Source organism: Ictidomys tridecemlineatus, chromosome 11, assembly GCF_052094955.1.
Source record: "Ictidomys tridecemlineatus isolate mIctTri1 chromosome 11, mIctTri1.hap1, whole genome shotgun sequence".
Lineage (NCBI taxonomy): Eukaryota > Metazoa > Chordata > Mammalia > Rodentia > Sciuridae > Ictidomys > Ictidomys tridecemlineatus.
The window spans coordinates 109,565,190-109,588,647 of record NC_135487.1 but is presented as its reverse complement, the minus strand read 5'-3'; the positions used below and the strand labels follow the sequence as shown (position 1 = coordinate 109,588,647).

The 23,458-nt window shown below is 39.0% G+C and overlaps 1 protein-coding gene across 2 annotated transcripts in view; it reads right to left on the bottom strand.

Moving 5' to 3' along the window:
- Ttf2 (transcription termination factor 2) overlaps window positions 1–23,458 on the bottom strand; it is a 38,682-nt gene that overhangs the window by 8,505 nt on the left and 6,719 nt on the right. The window contains exons 4-19 of one of the 2 annotated variants that reach the window (XM_078027086.1): window positions 19,916–19,982; window positions 18,151–19,071; window positions 17,742–17,856; window positions 17,242–17,421; window positions 14,864–14,991; window positions 13,389–13,470; window positions 11,571–11,690; window positions 10,296–10,446; window positions 7,973–8,078; window positions 5,956–6,137; window positions 5,123–5,276; window positions 4,720–4,811; window positions 3,918–4,000; window positions 3,401–3,534; window positions 2,470–2,640; window positions 1–59 (exon numbers count right to left, since the gene is read on the bottom strand). In XM_078027086.1, the coding sequence (XP_077883212.1) occupies window positions 1–59; window positions 2,470–2,640; window positions 3,401–3,534; window positions 3,918–4,000; window positions 4,720–4,811; window positions 5,123–5,276; window positions 5,956–6,137; window positions 7,973–8,078; window positions 10,296–10,446; window positions 11,571–11,690; window positions 13,389–13,470; window positions 14,864–14,991; window positions 17,242–17,421; window positions 17,742–17,856; window positions 18,151–19,071; window positions 19,916–19,982 (2,745 nt within the window). Of the gene's footprint in view, window positions 60–2,469; window positions 2,641–3,400; window positions 3,591–3,917; window positions 4,001–4,719; window positions 4,812–5,122; window positions 5,277–5,955; window positions 6,138–7,972; window positions 8,079–10,295; window positions 10,447–11,570; window positions 11,691–13,388; window positions 13,471–14,863; window positions 14,992–17,241; window positions 17,422–17,741; window positions 17,857–18,150; window positions 19,072–19,915; window positions 19,983–23,458 lie in introns of those variants that run through there. The other variant, XM_078027087.1, reaches the window with a different exon arrangement.

The window sequence follows — 23,458 nt, the reverse complement described above, 5'->3', positions numbered from 1 at the left end:
CTCTTTTGGGACCCTGAATTTCTTCGGATTGCCTCCAACTCTGCCAACAGAGATGATATCTGGGAAAAGGTTACATTAACATTGCAAGTTGAAGCAATTCACTTTTCTTCATTTTCTCTTGACTACATTACTGAAGCTCTATCCTGGAAAGCTTCTAAGCTTCTGGTCTGACCCCTCTCTACCCTGTTCACCCCTCTGTAACCAGGAGCTATTATTAAAATGTAAGCTTGTCATCTTCCTGCCCTGGCTGGAGCCCCTTCTGTAGCTCCCCACTAAGGATAAAGCCCAAGCTCCTTAGAACGACAGGCTCGATCTTCACTGCTCTTGCCTCTGCTTACTGTTCTAGGATCACTTCTTGTTAATGACCTCCTCAAATGGAACTTCAATCTCATCAAAAAGTGTCCTTCAGAAAGCCATGCCGAGTCTCACCTTTGTCTATTCTGTTCCCTCTAATGTCCCTTTTGGGGCCCTCTTCAGGCCCCAAGTATGGATTACATTCACTGCCCTTGCTACTATTTTGTCCCTACTATTATAGTCCTCATTACACTACATTTAATTGCTCATTAATCATCTCTCTCTTCCAGGACTTGATATGCTCCAAGGGGTCAAAGATAGCACACGTTGAATTCATATTCTGTATGTTGAATTCACTCCCCTGGCCCCTAGTACCCTGCTGGAACAGAGAAGGTACTCTCTTCATACTTGCAAAAGGAGAAAGTGAAAGAGCTCTACCCACTTTAGGGCTGCTCCAAATGTCACTGAAGGAGAGAACCTGTTCAGACGGAGAAGCAATTGTTAAAGCTTCCAAGTAAGCTCTCTGGGCATTTACCTAAAACCTTCAGGATGCTTTTAAGTCCACATGGAAGTGGTCAGTAAAAACACAGCAGCATGACTGTGGAGAGCAGCTGGGTTTGCTCTTTTGACTGCTAAAGTGAAAGACCTTTCAAAAGCCTCTAAGAGGCTCACTGGTTGAGCACTTGCCTTGCATGTGAGGCACTGGGTTCAATCCTCAGCACAATATAAAAATAATCAAAATAAAGATATAAAAATAATTTTTTAAAAAAGCCTCTAAGGGCCCTAGAGTTAATTTCCTGAGTAGTGGAAGGGGAAAAAACTGGACATCAGTCAGGAGACAAATACAGTTCTTAGACCGCCATGGCTATTCCATGTGAGAACCCATGTTCCTCTCAGTAAAGAGGGGCTTGGGCCAGATAAACTTTGAGGTGTGCTAATTCCCACTTTCTAGGCTGTTGTTACTGGGATAACACAATGCTGATCTTAATGAACATTCTGATGCTTGGGCAGGAAGAAAAACAAGCACTGTACGTTTGCAGGAACAGGAAGAAAGGCAGGTATGTATGTTTTTAGTTAACAATAGAACAGAGACACTCATTTGCCAGGTGTCTCGGCATCTTAAGGTTGTGAAAGAAGCCATGAAAAAGCTGGCAGTAGGTCTTTTAAGAAAAATGAAGTGGGGGTGGGGGTGGGGGTTGGATTCATGGTCCATGAGCTGGGGTCAAATTTCAGAAAGACTATTTCTTCCCTCATGAAACAACTTTACTCGGTTTGAACCACTATTAAGGGGCTTATGTTTGAAGCCTTGTGAATAAGTATTATCTGATTATCAATGACAAGGAAGACAAAGAGATAGGAATATAAGTTTCTGCTAACTCTGAGTTCTAGAACATGAATGCTAGCCACATGTGGGGCTATTCTTCTATTTATCTCAGCAATTTGTGGCAAAGACTGGGTAGATGCTTTAATTAAGAGGCAGCGCTTCTTTAAAAAAAATAACAATAATTCCATTCCCTTCATAGTAAACTCCTTTCTAATTTACATATTTTAAGCATTTCAAAAGAGAGGTTGAGGTTCAAAGTGGCAACTTAAGATCATGACAGAGAGAGAAACAAGGCCTGCTTTCAGGGTGTGGAGGATAACAGAGCACATTCCAAGCTGACTGCAAGAGAGGACTCAAGTTACAGAACAGCTCAGCCTTCCAAAAGCTTTGACAAAAATAGAACAGAATGACTAATAAAGATAGAAGGCCACGCAGGAAGCGATGCTCACAGATGGAAGCCTTTCAACAAGTCAAAGCAACTGGTGCTCATGTGTATTACACAGTCCCTAGGCTCAAGGCTATGGTTTTCCTTTCAAGCTTTCCCTAAACAAACTGCTCACTTGCTTAGGTCCCATCCCTAGCATAAACCTGGCAGCCTCCCTTCCCGTAATCCCTGACAGAAAACCTGTGTGGATGGCAGAGCTGTTCCAAACCACTCTCTGAACACTCACTTTGTAATAAAGTTGACTGTTCTTTGTGACATAAAATGATGTTAATACAATCGACTACTACCATCTAATAGTTCTTCCTCTGTCATCAGATGGCTGTACCCACTGGGACAAATGAGGCACTCAACACAGGGTATGAACGAGAATCCAAATACCTCTACCAAGAACAGAGGTGACAAGTACCTTGGTGCTCTGTCGTGTGTCTTCGAAAAGTTCCACCTTGAAGGGTGTGCCATTAAGGGAAACAGTAGGAGAGGACTCTGAGTCATGGAGTTCCGACAAGGTCAGAGCACTGAGCTGTTCCTCTAGGGATAGGACAAGGCCTTCGCTCTTCAGATCTGCAGGATCCAGGACCTGAGCACAACACAGAAAGGGACAGGAGCAATTGGGCAGTGGAAGCAGCATGCATTATTACTTGCTGATGAGGCTCTAATTGTTCCACACTTCACAGAGCAAAATGCCTTGTAATTTATCTTCAATAATTTATCAGAGAAATCCTTAAAGTGTGTACTTGCAAGTTTTTTTCAACCAATTAAAGAAATACAAAAATGATGGAATTTTTTAAAGACTTGGACAAATAATATGATCATTCTCTCTATTTCGGCTAGCATACAACAGTTATTAAGCAGCTGATGGTCAAAACACATTACAACAGCTTCTGAAATTAATGCTATGTGCCTCTTAATTTTGGATGTGCCTCTTAATTTTAAATGTGCCTCTATTCAATGTGAAGACAGTTTTTCAATTTGTATAACTACTTGAGTTTTCATATCTAGACCTAAAAGCCTCAATCCTAAACTCCAATAACTAAATTAACCTTATGACATTCTAACATACTGAAGCATTCATGAATTTTCTTTTAAAACAAAACGTGACTTCCCATTCTTAAAGTCTCTAAAGCAAACAAACAATAATAGTGTGCCTTCTCAATACCACAGGAATCATCAAGATTAATATATACTATCATTTAAAGCAAAATAAACAAGCCCCTCTTTGCCCCACCAAAACATAAAACAAAACAAAACCCCCAAAACACCATTTCCATTGATCCAGCCAACTGGATCTCAGCTGCAGAAGACAGAAATCGTGACACCATGCTAAGGCCTTTTCTTACCGACTTCAGTAAAGAAAGATGGCAGCAACACTGACGGAGCCTCAGCAACTGGGACAGTATGTGGACGGTGCTGGATCTCTGTGAGTCTGCTGCCATGGTCTGCCCAGGCCCACTGGACCCAAACTCCTGGGCCACTTCCAAGAGAGAAGACAAACCCCAGGAAATAGTACAGGATTTAAAACAGAGAAATCTGGGGAAGGATTGGGAACTGGTTGGATCTGAGATTCAGTAATACCATTATATCTCACTTTTATGAAGCCAAATGAAATACTGGTTTTCTATATAGACATACATGTATTTTAACAAAGCAGATTAAAAAAGCATTTATAAGAAATTTAGACCACCAGATCTTATGTTTTCAGGTCAGTATATTTTACCCTGGTTTGAGGTTCTTAGCCAAATTCTACTCTTTCAGACCTAGGATTCACAACTTCTCAAATCTGCTATTTAACTAAATCAGAATCCCCATTTTTCATTAGTGATATTTACTTATGAGTAAATGAGTCCCCCAGCTTACCTCTGATGAATGGATTATTAGAGCTTCTTCCAGATTGGTTATCTCTACTTTCATCTCTTTTCAGATAGGACTGCAGAGCAGATCTGCCTCAGATCCAAAAAGAAAATGCACAAATAATGGTCACTAACTCTGAGCAGGCTTACAATGGTCACTGCTTAACTGTGCTTGCAAGTGGACCTTGGCAAATTATAGAAGTGGACTTGATAAATGATGCCAAGCTCATAGCAAGCACTAGCCAAAGGTATTGCAAAAGAAATAATTATTAAAAAAATGAACTTTTTTAAAGTCAGCTAAAAATATAAAGTATAAATAGAAAAAAAACCATATTTACATTGGAAATGAGAAGTATTCAGTGGAAGAGAACAATCTAGATTTCAGGGAAGGATAATACTTCTAGTAAAAGTACAAAAAACAAACAACATGAAGGATGGCAAAGCAGTTTTGTTTCTTTTAAAGTCCCAGGGAGATGGTGGGTTAAAGGGCAAAGGGCAAAGGGAAATAACTTTCCAATACAGCCCCAAGTGAAACAGACAGATCCAGTTTTCAGTGACCAGATCCCATGAGTCCTATGCAAGGAAGCCAATGAAAACAAGGTTCAAAATTTTGCTTTCAATGTGCGTGTGAGACAAAGATGAGCCAGGGAGAGAAGGAGGAACAAAAGGGAAGAAAAAAGGAATACAGATATCCAACATATCAATAACACCATAAATTCAGTTTAGGGAAAGCTGACCCTCTATTGACTCCCAAGCAAAGACAAGAATAAAACAATGCATGTGAGAAAGTGCTTCTTCACTGCACAAACCTTGATCTTGCAAAAAAGACATTATAAACCAGCTTTTCATCTTCAGAAAGCTTCAAACGGTGCTGCTGAAATTTACGCTGAGGCAGCCTCACCTGGAAGAATAAAAGAAAATGGAAGTTGGGGTAAAGCTATATGAATTAACTAAATGCTACAAAGCAAATTCCCCAGGTGGACACTGGAAATCTAGCCGACCCCTAGGAAGCATTTCCTATCCTTCTGTAGAACTAAAGGAGTGTACAGCAGGACTGCTGGAACATGAGGCACAAGATGCAACCCCAGGCCTCCTCAGAGAAAAAGGGAGACTAGAGGCTCCTGAAGCACAGCAGATGGCTGTTCAACCCCCTCAGGGATATAGTCATCCTCCTTCTCTGGCTCCCCCAGGGACAGGTAGAAATTTGATTACCAAGGGTTTGCCAGTGGAGTCCAGTTGGTCCTTTGTTCTCCTCAGCAGAAGGCTCTTAGTTAAAATACTTAACCGTTCTCCTCCTTTCTTTGAACCATTATCAACCTGACTTTTCCACAGGGTGAATTCATCAAATGGAGAACAGCGGAGAAATCTTTTTTTGTGGAGAAAGGACACAGAACAGGGAAGAAAGCAGTAAAAGTCCAAAGTAAAATCAAGGTGAAAACAAATTAGATTTTTTGTTACATCTGTCATCCAATCATTTTTTGAGTAAATTTCACAGCATATTCTGCTAGACAAATCAAAAGGACCTAAATTAATAATGAAAACCACACGATAAAAATGAGTTTCTCCATTACTAATATCTGTATTATCACACCAGGATATATAACCAATAGCTAGAATTTATTCTAGCAAAGAAATTCCATATCCTCTTATGGGCTGACTTGAACAAAATAAAGTATTTTTAAATCATCATTCTTTTCTATTGGCCTCCAGTAAGTTGCAGTCCAGAGTCTAGTACATGTTTTAAAGAAGAAAGAGCCCAAAATATTCAGGGGACTAAAGAAAGATGACTTTTGCTTCCTTTATGTCAATCTCTCCTATATTTTTGCATATAGAAGAACTGAATGTAATCAAAATCCTCTATCAGTCAGTCAATCCATTGATATTTTCTCATAAATATTAATTATTTTGTCCTTTAAAGACTTACAGGCTTGCCAGCTGCTACATGAGATGATCTGACACACATCAGAGTCTTTATAGTGAGACATGAAATAATGCTGAAGGGTTACAGACAGGGTTCACAGTTACAGGACCCCAAGGTTACTCACTTCAGCAGTGAATACATATCCAACAGGTTGTTTTGTATAGGGGTTCCAGTGACAGCCCAACGGGCACGGGCTTGCAGCTTACACACAGCAATGGACGTCTGCACACGGGGATTCTTCACATTATGAGCTTCATCCAATATAATTCGAGCCCAGACTATTTGAAGCAAAGGTGTTGAGCTGCCCTGGAAAGTGAAATCCAGCAACACTATGGGAACCTGAACATGTCCTCAAGGAGATAAGGGGAAATGACCACCCAGTACTGAGGAGACCCAATCTGACACACTAACTTGCTGAGATCTATTACAATAATCTGAGTCGAGAAACTAGGAGCAGAATCTCTTAACTGGTTCCAATACATAGGCCACTTGAGAGTTTCAGGCCTTGAGAATAAGATGCCCAAGAGCAGAATGTTTTCTAATTTGAATTTTCATTTATTCTTTCAAGCCACATTTTGGCAATGGTTATGGGCTAAGAGTGTATTAGTTATTCAGTTTGCAAATTTACTCACTCCATAAAAATATCTGATAATTTAATAAGAATTTACTTAAAGTTTATGTTTTAATGTAAGATACAAAGTCAGACATAAAGGGCATGTCCCACCCTTCATGAGCTCAGAATCTAGCAGGGGAGAAAAACAGACATAACTAAAACATGATGTGTAACATGGTGTATATACAGTAAATCAAACTACATAACTCAATGTAAGACAAGGGAAATCTAGCTGCTCTTATTCACTGTTGTCATCCTGGATAAGCTAAAATAATGCCTGCCAAGTAAAAAATACTCCATATTTGCTGAATAAATGGTATACCATGATATGAGCAAGCTCAAGGGGCTAGGAGAGACATTCAACCAAATGGTAGGAAGGGAGTGGTCCAAAAAGGATGCTTGAAGCAGCTTAAAAAACAATTAACCTGGGCTGGGGATGTGGCTCAAGCAGTAGCACACTCGCTTGGCGTGCGCAGGGCACTGGGTTCGATCCTCAGCACCACATAAAAAGTAAAATAAAATAAAGATGTTGTGTCTACCAAAAACTATAAAATAAATACTAAAAAATTTCCTCTCATAAAAAAAAAACAACAATTAACCTGGGAAGAGGAGTGGTGACAAAGAATTGTGTCAAGAGGGAGAGTAACGGCGTAACTGTGAAGGAGCACATCAGGGACTACACAACTTCATGTCTGGTGTCACAGGGAGGGAGACAGGGTAGAGAGGAGCAGGCACACTGGCAGAGCAAGATGGCAAAGTGCCTGATACATCATGTAAAGAGGTTTGGAGTTTATCATCAAAGTGATGGTGAACAACTAAAGAATCTGAGAAGTTTGTTATCTGTAAGAAGTCAGGGTAGTGCCATGAGCTGGTAAAGTGTTCCAGAGAGCTCCTAAATACAGAAATCTGTGAGAATCCTGTCCTGGTAAAACCCAAAAGATAGCTCTTGGGAAAGACAATACTATATTTGGGGTGGAGGAGTCTTCACAATAATTATGTGATAAAGCCTCTACATCATGTAACAGATGCCCTGAATCTGCCTGAAGACACTCGGGGCTTTTTCGTGGTTATCATTTAGTCTCTGGCCTATCTGAAGCTCTATTATTTGCAATGCCCTTTTCTGGGAGGCAGATGGGAGACAATGAATGAGGGCTTAATACCAAAACACAGGTACTAAAATAACAGTCTGCACACTAAAAATAAAAAGTATCATGAGAGTATACCCTACATACTCTAAGATAAAATAGCAACAAGAGGCTTTCCTGTATTTGTGGGATTATTACCACCATAAAGAAGTGTAGTTAACTTTAGCTCTAAAAGACAGCTGAATACTGTGCCAAGTATCAACTTTTATCACTGAAGTTGTTATCTAGGACAAGAAGGACAGAATACAGACAGAACTACTCATTTCCACAAGGGGAAGAACACTATCGCACTGCTACAAATTCCTTAGCTATCTTTGAGGCTGTAAAGACTCCCATTAAATGACATGTGGCTCCAACTATTTGCCTAGCAACCCAAGCCTCACCTTTACCCTGAGGTTTGCACCTGGAACCTCTCTCTCCTGCTTCACTGTGGGAATCTCCTTGGCCAGAAGGCTGTAAGTAGTAATCACGATGTCATACATAGAGAGGCTGCATAGATACAACAAAAAACAAACAGTAAACAATCCCTCTACGGACAAGAGGCAGATTTGATGTCTTTGCATAAATGCCCAGGGCTAGAAGGATAGACAGCAGAATCGATTAACTTATATCCTTAACACACACATAAGCACACACACATACACACAAAATTTTGAAGAGGTAAACTTTACCCAGTTGGTTTTCCTATCTCTAACCTCTGGTCACTTTTACAGTCTGCTCACTACAGCTAGAACAGCCTACCTTTTCCTATCCAATGAGCCAGAAAGGAAAATCTCATATTAAGCTTGATATGACCTGGCCAGAACAGAAAGGACAGGGTTGGGAATGAACATTCAATAGTGATTTTTGAAATGAACTATGATAAAGCCTCAGAGAAAAAATAAACCCTCAAAGCACTGCTGAGCTCACATCAATGATGCCTTCTGGCGACCACTCCTGGTTATAAAGACTTGTGAAAACCCATTAATTAGCTTTGATATTTAGCTATGAAAGTGAATGCTATAGGGGCTGGGATTATGGCTCAGCGGTAGAGCCCTCGCCTAGCACATGCAGAGCACTGGGTTCAATCCTCAGAACCACATAAAAATAAAATAAAGGTAATGTGTCCAAATACAACTAAAAAACTAAATTTTTTTAAAAGTACATGCTATAACTTTCAGTTTAACTTCCCTATGCTCTTTACATGTAAAGATTCTTATTACAGACATACATCTTATTCCAATGAATATTGTGTTCTTGACAGAACTGCAATAAATACTGATAAAAATTACATGCCTAATTCAGAGAGGCAACATTGCCCATAAGCTGCCTCATCATCATATATAAAGAAGTATAATTGACAATAATTCCAATCAGTCAACTAGCACATTCTGAATAACAAAACAGTTATGCTCAAAGTGCAAATCAAGTGAGATCAAATTTACTTCCAAAGGCAGACAATTAAGTACTCTGTACCAAGGAAGACCTGCAGGCCCACCATTGCTGCCACAACACCTCCTGTCTGCTGAAGTGACCAGTCATGAAAGTTGTACTATAACACCAAAGGTCAATAATCTGGCAATATATTCCCCAAAGACTGCTGCCCTGTTTTTTAGGAGATTAAAAAAACCCAGTATGAAAGAATAAAGAGAGAGATTACTAATAAGAAGAGAAAACTTTGATTATAGGAGCATCTTTGATTATAATCTCATCTTTGATTACAGGAACAAGTATTTACCCCAGATCCTCACATTATAATTAGGAAAGAAAAAATTTCCTTTAGAACTAAAAGACAGGGCTGGGGATGTAGTCCAGTGGTAGAGAACTTACTCAGCATGCCAAAAATTCCTAGCAAAACACACACACACACACCAAGAGAAACACTAGGACTAACATTACCATCTGGGGTTATCTTTCCTCCTTCCCAAGAATCCCCTTAGGAATTTATAACTAGGCTTAATCAACCTATAATCTTTTTTGTTTTGCTGGGGATTGAACCCAGGGCCTTCCTTGTACATGATAGGCACGTGCTCTGCCACTGATGTAAGTCCTTTGCACTGAATTTTCTAAAATCTTCTAAAATCTTAAGTCTAAAACTTTTTAGATGGTTTCTATATGAAAAATACAGCCACTAGAAAACATACACACACACACACACACAGACGCTTAGAATTTTTATCAAGTTACTCTACAATACTGGGACAGTTCCATTCACACCAACAAGAAAAGAAAATAAGAATGTGCGTTCTTTAGCAACCTAGAGATGTGACATATCCTCATTTACCAGAGAATGTGGCTCCACCTAGCTAACAATTCAGGTATCTCAGGCCTCTTATGTGGTAGCTTTTGTTGGGGATAGTGACAGGTTATGACACAAGAGAACACCATTGTCTCAAAATGTGTCTCTTAGTACAGGGCAAAGACTATGTGGTGATAAGAATGAATCGTCTGGGCTGGGGATGTGGCTCAAGTGGTAGCGCGCTCGCCTAGCATGCGTGCGGCCCGGGTTCGATCCTCAGCACCACATACAAACAAAGATGTTTTGTCCGCCAAAAAAACTAAAAAATAAAAATTCTCTCTCTAAAAAAAAAAAAAAAGAATGAATCATCTGTCTTTGGTCTTCACACGTGGTCAGTCCCAAGTCAAGAACCAGGGCAAGCAAGAATGTCAACAGGGCCCTTGGCCAAGGGGCCGGGGGCCCCAAGCCTGCAGCACTTCTGCACTTACGCTTTCGCAGTCAGATTCCTGTTTGGCCCATGATAGAGATAGACTCTTAGTTTGTTGCAGTTCACACGTTTCTCAACCTCATTTTTCCAATGATGGATGAGGGAAGCGGGACAGACAATTAGTGTTCCATGGGAAGTAAAGTCAGAGGAGTCTTGAGGGGGGAAAGAAATCAATACTTAGTTACATTCATTAAATAGCGTTTAACTTCTTTAGGGCATTATCTTTCTCTTGACTGGCTTTTTTCCTTCCATCAATATTTTTAACTGTTGATCTTATTTCTACACAGAGCCGAGAGCGCAACAGGAAATGGAAGAGATGGTCTTTTAAGTCAAGACACGTAACTATTTATTTTCTCCTATAAAAGTGTCAGACAGAAAAGAGAGGATCAAAAAGCAGTGCCCTTTCACAGAGTGGCCAGGACTAGAACTCAATCATCTCCTTCTGAGTTGATTCAATACAGGGCAGTGTTATTATTTTTTCTGAAAAGCATAACAATGTATTTCCATGTTAAAATCTAAGTTCAAATTACTATTTGTCAATTAAAACACACATATATAAGTGCAAAAGTCCTCTTTCAAGGTGAGTGAACATAAGTTTGGAATAAGAAAGTGATGGAGTATTGTGCCATCACCCACCTCTCTGTGTGCTGCTCTACACAAGCTGCTGCCACGTGGGAGCAAGGCCCCAGCTGTGGGCTCAAAAGAGGCTGAGGGCAGAGGACCACAGACTTCTGTCTGTCTAACCAACTCAGGACAACTATTTGTGCACATGGCAACTTACATGTGGTTATCTATATATAATATTTTAAAAAATATGAGTGAATTTACTACATTTTAAAAACTAGGCTAAGATAGAAATTGTCTATCTGAAAGTTTTCTGGAATTTCAGAAATATGGAAAATGGCTTCTACTATGGAAGCTAAAATGTGAATTTGTGACAGATCTCCCTTAAAAAAACTAATACATTAATTTGGATCTACCCTGGAGTTTAATAAAATAATAATTACTAGGCTTGAACTAAGTCTTCTAGAGCCTTAACCTTCTCCATAATTTTTTTTTCTAATCATAGATAAAAAGCAGATTAAAAGGGGAAAAAATGATCACTTATAATTAGCATGGTCAACATCAGAAATGATACCACAGGAAAGCAATGTGATACTGGTTTCCCAGTAGATCATTTCAATATGACCAAAGGTATCCTTCTATAGCTTAAGTTTCTCTTCCCAGCTGGTTCATATGACATCAGAAGTGACATCAAAGTGGTACTTTTACCTACCATCTTTGGAAAGCCATGTCACAGCTATGTTTTCATCCCTTTTTTGGCTTTTCTCTTGATTCTTCTGGGTTAGTATGAGTGCAATCATCGTCAGGGTTTTTCCTAAGCCCATATCATCCGCTGGAAAATAAAAACACAATCCAGATAGTGAATTACTTAGGTAAAGAACCAACACAACTTCAATAGAAGCCACCACAGACATTGACCCTGTTCTCTCTGAAGCCAATGCCATTTTAGTCCCTATTCTTTGCCAACCCCAATGGATTCTTTATCTTCTTAGTTAAAATAAACCTTATCTCTTGCTACTTAGTTAGGGAACTAAACCAAACAATTAGTACTACTTTTTTTTTTTTAAATAATTCAATCTTAAAATGCAGATCTTATCCAAGTCTCCATGTTACACTGTTACCTAACACTACATCAACTGATAACTATTCCTGTTTGATGTCACTGTCTAGTCTTTTTATCTGTCACCTCCTCCAAAAGCAAAAAAACCCAGCAGACTCTTCCCACCATCTACTCTACTGGTGCTACCACACTTCTACAGCTCAAGAGTTAACTCTAACTGGGCATGGTGGTGTGCACCTATCCTCACAGCATTCAGGAGACAGAAGCAGGATTATCACTTGAGCCCAGGAGTTTAAGATCAGCCTGGGCCACAGAATGAGACCTCATCTCAAAAAAAAAAAAAAAAAAAAAAATTAACTCCAAACAGTCCTCCATGGTCTTAATTTATTCATCAAAGAAGGCCATAATTTACTACTTCTGGGATACTATCATTGTGCCAATTCCTAGTCATTAAGCTTATCTAATTTACTCATAATATTCTATTCTATATTATTTCCTCATCTTATTAGATTAAGACACTGAGGCTCAGTCATCAGGCTGGGCATAGGCTATAATTTAAATTTTGGCTCTACTGTTGTGCAGAAAGAGTCAACATAACAGGTCTGTCTGCTAACTTCTGAGAGGCCTACTTACAAAGTGGGCCCTTGGCTGCTGTCTGGAAACTCAGATTTAGGAAAGCTTCTCACCATTTCAGAACTGATAAGAGTGGATCACTCTGCCTAACCCACTTGTACAGACAATATGGCTCAAGCTGAACACATGCTTTCTTTCTGGGAGTATGAAACTTTGGTAACTCACCAGGCTGTAACTGCCTATGTGACCAAAATCCAGGGCACTGAATCTCTAGCAGGTTTCTCTGGCTAGAGACATTTTACATATGTTGTCACAGTTGGGAAATTAAGTGTGACCCATGTGACTTCACTAGGAGAAGACTGCAGAAGCTTGTGCCTGATTTTCCCTGGATTTTGCCCTATGTAAATCTTCCTTTTGTTGATTTTGATCTGCATCCTTTACTATAATAAATCACAGCATGAGTATGACTATATGCTGTGAGACTTACTGAAAAATCACTAAGCCTGTGTCAGAAGCATCTGATGATGTTTGGCAGTTAGTGCTGGGAACAAAAAAGTTAAAATTAGTTGGTGACCTGGCTGTGGCCACTGCTCCTAGGAATCTGGCCTCCAGCCTGGCAATCCACATCTCCCAGAGATTCTAGGGCTACCACAAAATAAACTCCTCTGACTAATCAGTTAGAGTCAACCACTACTGCTTATAACTGCTACTCTTTCTATAGCTGTGTACTTCTGAGCAAGTTGCTTAATATTTCTATACTTTAGTTTCTTCATTTATAAAAGGGAATCACAATTACCTGCCTAATAGAGTTGTGGAAGGGATCAAATGAGACAACACATCTAGTATAATGCCAAAACATTCAATAACTGTTGGCTCTTACCATAAAACCAAACTTACCTAGAATTCCGCCCTGTGGCTTTTGCCTTTCCCGCCATAGTAACCAGGCTAACGCCTGCTTCTGGTGCAGTAGCAGAGGGACCTGCAAAGGTAACAATCAAATGTTAAGCACAAATTCTGAACGAGAAGCTGTATCAGATCCTGTATGCACAGACTGCAACCTTGCTTTTATTTTCTACAAGTGATTCCTTAAATGTTCTAGTTGTCATCTTATAAGTGATTCACTTCATCTGTCCTCCCAAGTTTAGGCTGTGGTTTACATCTAATATTCAGCATTTCTAGTCTTTTACTGGTTCGTTACAAATAGTAATTCTTTTGCATCCGTGGCACCCACTGAGAGTCCTGATTTGTCTGTTTTTACTGCTTGCAACCAAGACCTCTAGTGGTCATCCTATTTTCACTAATCCTTCTGTTGACTTTTCTGATTAGCTCTTAAATTTGACTCTCCTCTTTAACTAACATTCCAGCATTGCTAGTCATAAATTCCAACGGCCCTTTAACTGGACACTTTTTCCTACTCCAGTCTATCTTATAAGCCGTGATAAAATTAATCTTCTTTAAACATTTCTGCTCAAAATTCTATGGCAATTTCATAATGTATTTTGAGTTTCTCTAATCAAATTCCTTCACCAAAGGCCACAGCAAGGAGTCTCCCTTCTCAGAACATCACCTGCTCCTCCCAGCTCAGCTACTAATGACTCCTGATTGTTTATTGATACCAATCTCTGTATTTATTCTCTACCCACCTATCTCTCTAATTGTCTAAATTCAATGTTTTGTTTTTATTCACTCTGCTATCTAAAGACTTATTGCTTCTTCAAGGCAAAGTAGGCAACAGATAGTTACTGCTCTAGAGTGACATTTTCTTTATTTTTAATATCTTTTGTACTTTGTGTATTATGTACATCACATTAAAACACACACTTCATCACTGCCTTATAGTCACTTTCTAATTGTTTTATATATGTTGCATGTGCACTTAAACTCCTATTGGTTTACTGCAAATAGCAATTCTTTTTCATCCTTGTGGCACCTACCAAAATTCAAAAAGTGGATATTTTACTGCTACAAAAAATTATTACTTCGTGACTTAAAAACAAGGGTTTTGTGCACACCTGTATACCCAGTGACTTGGGAGTATGAGGCAGAGGTTCGGAAGTTCAAGCACAGACCGGGCAATTTAATAAGACTCTGGCTCAAAATAAAAGAAAAAGGGCTGAGGATGTAGCTTAGTAGTAGAGTACACCTGCGTCCAATTTCTAAAAAGGGTGGGGGGAAGAGGTTTTGTTTCTGCTCTTTTCACTATTCAAGCATAAAAAGAGAAAATATTCCAAGGAAAGTCACTAAAGCATCTATTTTGTAGAAAAGGTACATGAAGAGAGGACTCTGTATGGCAGCGTCACAGTGGTCTCTCTCTTCAGAGGGACTGGGAGACTGTTAAGAGATACTCTGTACCACGAGTCTTCACAGCTCACCTTCAAGCCGGCTGGATCTTCTGCCACTGCTGTCTCACCAGGACATGACTCCAGTGATCGATGCAGCCTATCAATGGCTTCACTTGTGATTTTCCATACTGAATAAAGGTGATCTTGGTTCCTGGGATCTGCATGCAAGAAGGCATTATCTAAAAGATATCACAAGTACTATGCTCTGGCTAAGGCTACAAAGCCACAAGTGAATATTTGCAGGTAAAAGATCTGTATTGACTAAAAATTCTTGCCTCCAATTCACCTGGTCTCACAGGTTTCTCTTTTTCCATTGTTTGTTTTTTAAAGCCAAATAAACAATATTCTTAACAGTATAAAAAATAATAAAAAGTGTGACAAAAAATAAGTTAACTCATAGTTTTTATTATTAATATTTGTGTGTGGGTGTGTGTATTTTTCTAGGGATCTTTGCCAGAGCCTCACACATACTAGGGAAGTACTCTACTACTGAGCTATACCCCTAGCCCAATATATAACTTTTTTTTTGAGAGAGAGGAGGGGGCGGAGAGAGAGAGAGAGAGAGAGAGAGAATTTTTTAATATTTGTTTTTCAGTTTTCGATAGACATAGGATCTTTATTTTATTTTTATGTGGTGCTGAGGATTGAACCCAGTGCCCCGAGCATGCCAGGCGAGCGCGTTACCGCTTGAGCCACATCCCCAGCCCAATATATAATATTTTTGATACTTTATTTTTCATCCTAGAAAAAGTGGCAGAGAAAAGGGTAACACCATCCAATATTTTAGGAAGAAAACATACCTGGATGCAAAGAAAAATCGTGACAGAAAAGACCAGGCTAGAAATCAGCCATTGACATTTGAGTAGTCAGGGAGAGATGACCCCTAAAGTGCGGGTCATGACCTGAGTGTATATCCTACTGCAGTACTGTGAGCCCACTCCTTCTACACAGAGAACTGCTACAGATATTAGTTAAGAACTACAGGTGCCTCAGCTGTTTGCAATTAGGGATGAAGCATTCTAAATAAGAAGTTTCTAGACAAATGAAAATTACTTAAATGTCAAAATGTTTTAAAACTACCTTAATAGAATTTTTTTCCAAGACATTTCACATACTTTTTTACCTTATTAAACTAACATAACTTGGACTAGCAGTGTAGCTCAGTGCTAGAGCACATGCTAAGCATGCGCTAGGCCCTTGGTTCAACCCCAGCACTTCAAAAAAAAAAAAAAGAAAGAAAGAAAGAAAGGAAAAAAAAAACGAACCTTACATAATGTTTCCCTAGGTGACCTGGTCACCACTACATTACAAAATCATGCTGTAACATGAAATGCTCTCAAGGGGCCTCCTGAGCAGTCAAGAAACATACTAGAACAAGTATGTTTCTCTTTTCCCTTCTAGAGTGACCGTAACTTCAAATGCCCTACATCTATTTTTCACCCCTGTTCATACTGCCTAACATCTCTGGCAGTTCTCTGTTGGGGGAAACTGGCTTTAGCTCTCCTCGTTCCTTGGAGCCAGCCAACCTGAGCTCCTGCCTCCTGATTGGCCAGCTAGCTCATAAGATGACCCAGTTAAGACTTCACCTGAAAGCTTCATTCTGCAGCTACTTCTGAATTCAAAGTTATTCACAAGGGAAACACTTAGCTAAGTTGGGGCAGAGGCCAGGTGTTTACCGTTTTCTGTGCGTCTATAAGTACCGTCTGCAGTCATATCACTCCTGTGCTCTGCCTTCACACACATACCCCAAATCACACCCCTACAGAAGGAAGAACAAAAATGCAATGTGCTGCTCTACCTGCCTCATGATGATGTTAGCCAGAGTATTCATTCACAGGCATTCTCTGGGTGACTCCTGTTTGCCAGCCACTGGGCTGACTGATGAGCATACAGTGTTGGTACAAGGACTCACCAAGATCTAAGTGACACCATGCAAAGCTCTACTGAGCACCATGATCTTTAATATATGTGCAATTTTCAATTCAAGAATGATTTCCCAAAAACCAAAGGTCAGATGTTTTCACTGGTATGTGGAAGAAAAATCACAATAAAGGAGAGAAGAGAAATTCAGTAGATTAGACAAAAGGAAATGAAAGGAAGAGAGAATTAACAATAGGAAAGACAGTAAAATAGATCCAACATAATTTTCCTATGTACACATATGAAAATACTTAAGTGAATCCCACCATTGTGCCCACCCACAAGAATGGGGTCCTAATTAGGTTAGAATAAGACATATTCCATGTTGTATAATTTTATACAATTGGATTCTACTGTTATGTATAACCAAGAAAAAACAATTTTAAAAAAATGGTACGTCCCTCCTCACAGGCACAAAGATATCTGCTTGATGGCATTTAACTCACAGAGGCAGCACTTCACTGCAGGACCAGGCCCTGGGATCTTACCTCCAGAGCAGTGGCTGAATCCTCCAGTAGTTACCTGGCAGGCTGCCTGTAGTCTTAAAGGGTCCAGAGGCTGGAGATCATGACCCACAAGGGGCTGGGGAGACACCACGTGAGGAGGGCCCACAGTAGTTTTGGTGAGGGTACTCTGTTGTGCTTGAGTGTTACTCTTCTCACTAGTTCCTGCTCAAGAAACAAAGGAAGAATCGATTAAAGTTCAGAAAAGCAAGTGAAGGGACTGTATGTGTAGAGGAGAGAGTGGGATCACTGTCGTTCCAATAAGCTTCCTAAAGAATGAAGTATTTTTAATAGTGCTTAAACAGCGGGTGTTTAGTCTACAGGAAGTAAGAGAAAAAGTTTTAATAAAGGACAGGAACTGTTTAAAAGAGATCTCAGAAGCAAATAATAAGATGGGAGGGTGAATAAGTCAACACATTCTTTAAAAAGTCTCATATCAGGTTCACAAAAAACCCAGGTTCTGGGGTATAACCTACTTCATTTACCTTGCTCTGGGGAGAGGGCAAGAGTACTGAGTGCTTCCTCCAACATCTGGATTTGCTTGAGTAACTTTTCACCTTTGTCTGGAAGAGCCTGGATGTTCACCACTGCCAATGTGCTCTGAAAAACAGATCTATGAAATGGATTGTCCAAGTTGTTAGAGGAGTAGCTTCAGATTTTAAAAAGCCTAACTTGCCAAAATTCTGAAAGGATGGTCATTTAAACATGCATGTAAAAACTAGGATTTTTTCCAAAGCTCAGCTCACTTACTAACCCTGAAAGTATAGGAAAGGCAGAAACTTAACATCCACTTAAAAAACCTTCCCAATGAATATACTGAATAGTAAGGGTCTCCTAGCTGCACACCACAAGTGATGCTCTGACCTTAAAAATAAAGCACAAGTCAAGAGTTACCTTCTTTTGTTTCAGTTGTGTTGTAAGGTACACACGCTGGGCAGCTGGATCGGAGGGTTCTTTCTTCTTGGAAACGTTCAAGGAAGCAGATGTTTTTCTTTGCACACTTTGAACAGGGAGTTGAAGGTTCTCTGACTTCGGTGAGTCCATAGTCGAGTCAAAGAGTAGAGGGCTTCCTGGAATGCAGGAAACGTCATCTTCCTCACTTTCACTACTGCTGGAGGCAGCAGGGCACCCCTCGCCCAGGGAAAGCCCTGGTGCTGCTTGTCCTTTAGGAGCAGGTCCCTGGGTCCCAGAGGGTGCCTGGAAATGCTCCTGGGGCAGCCTTTTCTGGAAGGTCTGCGTACTTGGGCCATCCTTTGCCTTTGCTTCTTTAGCTTCCAAGTTCTTGAGGTGCTCCTTGCCGAGGTGATCCCCTTTTTGAGGCTGGCTTACTTGGTTCTGACCATGTATCTTCTGAGGCAAAAACTGGGTTTCCTTTTCTCTTGGAGATTCTGATTTGTTTTGAACATCTTTACTCTCACCATCTGACTTCTCCTGAGGAGATACAGATGGTCCTCTTGGCCCATTCCCTGGGTGCTGTCTGGATGTAATTCCTTTAGTTTCCTCTGTTGTCTCTTCTTGCTCCTCCTCTTGAATTCCAGATTGCTTTTTCTTTATTACCAGACTAGATGAGAACTCTTTCTCCATCGAGCAGTTAGAGTCAGGCTTTTGATACATGGACTGGTCTCCTTTTTCCCTTGACTTCTTAGCAGCCATATTTTCCTCCCCTCCCCCTTTGACAAACTGTTTCCAGAGAGCTGGGTTTTGATTCTTGTCAAGAACCTTGAATGGGTTTCTTGGCTGACTGGAAGGATGAGGAAATGGCTCAGATGTGGGCTGAGATTTATTGGTTACAGGATATTCTTTAGAATTAGGATCCTAAGGACAATGAAAATAATTAATCATAATATAAAATATTAATGCAACCCTCTTATCTAGGTGGCCTTTTTTCCTAGAGGAAATGGAAATTGTAACAGTAAAAGCAGTCAAATATTTCTAAACACTTCTGCATCTAAAAAATAATAGATGCCAAACTGACATAGAATAGTTTCTTAACTTTCAATGCATGTTCCTTCTCTGTTCATAATCATACTTTTCCAGGTCCTGACTATACCAAAGTGCTTTTACAATCATAGTAGTCACAATGTATACTTTTCAGTAAAACCCAATCTCTCAAGATGAACTTTTCCCCAATCTAAACACTGTCCTACTATGCTCACTTTGATTTTGGCTTTCCGAAGGTTTCACTAGAAGAATCCAGAATCATACATTTAAGCTATATCTCTGCTAAAACAAGTCTCATTGCCTCCCTAGATCTAGTTCCCTATGCATCAGATATCTGTAGAACAGTCTCCTAGTTTTATCTCCTAGTTTTATCTACCTATTTATCTATCTATACACCTATACTTAGCCAACACCAATATCAAGTAGGTAGTAATCTGTAAGAAAACAGGGAAGTTAGCCAAGAAAATCTAATTTTTTTCTAAATAGAATATTAGCTGTATTTAAAAACCCTGAAAAATATTTAAGTGAAAGAAGAGGTAAATAATTAAATTTTGAATGTAACAATGGTACTTTGAAATAACAGTCCCTCCGGGTCTACCTTGTTGAAAGTTTTTCAGAGGTTTGATGACAAGTCAATAAGGCTTCAGGGTCTTTTCAGTCAACACCATGTGTTAAACAGGCTTAACATATGAGGTTGGAAAACATAAACAATCCCCACCTGCCAGGGAACACTTCCACACCAGTGTTTTCCCTCTGCCTTGCTTCTCGTGCATCGGAAGAATAACCTAATGAAATATAAAATATAAATAATTACAACTATGAAAATCCTTAAAATAAGAGGTGAGTTTATTTTTAATCCAAGAAAACATCTGGGAACTATTTGATCCTGGCTTTGGGAGATCATTTGAAACCAACTCTAACATACACATAAAAAGCACAGGATATTTTAAAGAACTAGGAAGGCAAAGATGACCTGGTAACTGGAGACAGCAAACAGGTTTGTTCTTTTTACTCTATCAAGAATGACTGAAAGGAGGCTGGGGTTGTGGATCAGTGGTAGAGTGTGTGCCTAGCACATGTGAGGCCCTGGGTTCAATCCTCAAGACCACATTAAAAAAGTAAATGAATAAAATAAAGCCATTTTTTTAAAAAAAGCTAACTCATTTAAAAAAAAAGAAAAAAATGACTGAAAAGGAGACACTGATCATCAATGGCTGCTAAAATCAGAAAAAGATAACCAGACATTGTATGTGCTGGAAGGGAGGCCACAATACCACTTAAAAATGGATGCTGCAAAAACAAAAACAAAACAATAAGCCTAACAAACTAAAAACAAACCCGAATGGGATCAAACTTCTAGATCCAATTATCAACTCACAGAAAGTACAAACAAAGGCACATATAAAACTAAATCATGGGGGAATAGAATGTGCATAATCTTGACACTAGGAACAACCACAGGACCTGATTCCTTTGACAAATTATAATGTATTTTTTTCAGTAGTCCCAACTGTACTTTGTCTTTTGTACATAATGGTTAAGAATTAATAAATAAAATTGAACCAACTGATTTTTTTTCATTAACCAAAATGATTCCTAAAAACTATGAATCAGAGGTTTAAAAGTACATACTTGTTTAAATAGGTAATATACTCAATCAAAGGAATAAAAAAGTAGAGAAAAGCTTCCTCCATACTCTATTTACCCTATTCACCTCCCTCCCAATATGTAACCATTCTTATCTTTCTATTCACCTTTCCAAAGATTTTCAAGTCCATAGTCAAGCCAAAATTATTAAAATTATTTTTGAAATTATTAAATTTAAATATTAAAATTGTTTTAAAAGTATATAAAATTACCTTTAGGCCATGTGAATAGGTTACATAAAACCAATTATGTTTAGATTTGGGTTCTATTCCCAAAATAGCTCATATGTACATGTAAATACTCAAACATCTGAAAAAATTTGAAGACTGAAAACACCTCTGATCCTAATCATTTCAAAAAAGGTACATGCAATCTGTACTAAATATCTTTGTTTTTTTACTTGATATACCTTGGAAATTCTTCCATAAGAATGTATATATGAAGAGCTTCCTCATTCATCTATTATCTGTCTATACATCTATCTCTATATATTTTTTGCAACTGAAGTTTTCATCCATCTATCTATCTATCTATCTATCTATCTATTTTTTTTTTACAATTGAAGTTTTCATCTTCGTGATGTTACATCATTCTTAATCAAACCCCTCCTCATGGACAATGGAATCTTTACTGGAAGGATTTCATTGACAGGATCTATTTTAAAGCCCAATCATGTAGACTTTCATGAAAGGCCAAAACTTAGAGAAAGAAGAAAACACATATTGAGCATCCATGTGCTGGGCATAGTCCTAAAATGCTTTACTTATCATTCTTAAGTAATGTAGAAAAGTAAAACTGATTAATTAATTTAATTAATCCAGATTAGTTATCTGGGTGGGTTTCTCTATTTTTAGAATAAAAAAATTGTTGTTACCAGGAACACCTGTTATCTCAGCTAGTCACAAAGCTGAAGCAGAAGGATTGCAAGTCTGAGGCTGGCCTGGGCAATTTAGTGTGGCCTTGTCTCAAAAAAAAAGCCACTGGGAATACAGCTCAGTGACAGAAGACCCCTGGGTTCAATCTCTAATACTGCAAATTGTAAATCCATGAAGATGACAGTAGAAAAGTAGAAATATATTCTCATAGAGAAAGCAGATACTGATTCTACTTAAGGAACAGTATAATTTCTGCAGTGTATTAATTATTTTTCAGGACAGGGGTTATTAGCAATAATGAAGACAAAACCAGTTAGAGGAAGCCAGACCTCTTCAATCCTATTTCCTCACCAGAAGGTAAAACCTCCCTTCTTATTAAGAGCAACTGTCCAATCCAGCACAGCACTGCCAAGCCTATTCACTTCCGCAAGGCAGTGTCGCTCAAGCTCCAGAACCTTCTTCGGGTGGCTGGAATCCCAGCACTACCACACAATTAGCTCTGAGCCATCAGACACTGGACAATTCCCTGTGGCAGTTTCCTCCTCTTGAAGTAGGAAACAAAGCAAAACAATAACATTTATGCCTTCTGGTCAATTTGAAGATTAAATGCATTAATAAATGTAGAGCTAAATCATAAACTCATTCTTGCCAATCATTTTGTTTATTTATTATCCACATTTCTACTTATTGCTGTTTTGCATATAACACTTTTTGTCCTTTGAACATTTTTAAGGTCACTCAAGGCCAAGTTCAAGTCTCAGTTCTTCCACGTTCTCAGTAACCTTTTTAACAGGTTATTGATCTTAGAGTCACATCTGAACACATTCAATTTAGTGCTCTAACTGGCAGGTGGAGTGCTCCCCATCTTGCTATGTCTAATGTTTATCCCAACTGTGTCAAAGGACCCCTAGGGGTTGAAACACATCTTTATATGCTCCATCACTAGAAAAACATAAAGTTGGATTTTACCTCATTCTTTTACACTAAAATTCTAGATAGAACAAAAATGGAAAACACAGTATTCGAAGAAACAGAGATGAATGTTTTTGTAACCCTAAAGTGAAAAAGGCTTTTCTAAGATGACATAAAATTCTGAAGTTGAGAGGGAAAAAATTTAGTAATTTTAACCACATAAAAGTTTTAAAGTTTCATGTGGCAAAAATACTCTAAGGAAAATAATATGTAACAGGCAACTGGGAAAAAGTAATTGCCATACAAATACCACAGGGGCTAATATTCTTTACAAACAAGAACATTTCACTGGCCCCCACATAATACTCTATAGCACCTAGTAAGTCCTGACCTTATGAGTGGAGTTCTTCAAGGTTGGTGGGCCTGAGGGCCTTTGCAAGGATCTGGCTCATGCCCAAATGCTTCTCCATCATCACTCCACCCATTATATTGGAGCTAGATACTCTGCAGCTCAATTTTACCCAATCACCCACAACACAGGAGTTTTGTAGACATGAAGATATTATTAAAAGTAAAATATTGTGAATATCCACTACAACCAGCTATTTAAAGTACTAAAATGTTTTACCTATTTGTAGACAAAGGAGTATTTCCATCTCTTTTGATCCCATGTGTTTGAAAAGAACAGCAGATAGATAAAAAGGAGAGAACCTGAACTTGGGAGCTTGAGGACAAGGCCCAACAGAGCGTGCCATAAGTCAAGGCAGGATTTCTTCCCTGTGGGTTTCTGAGAGTCTATCCTAGTTTTCCTTATTTGCCATATCCGA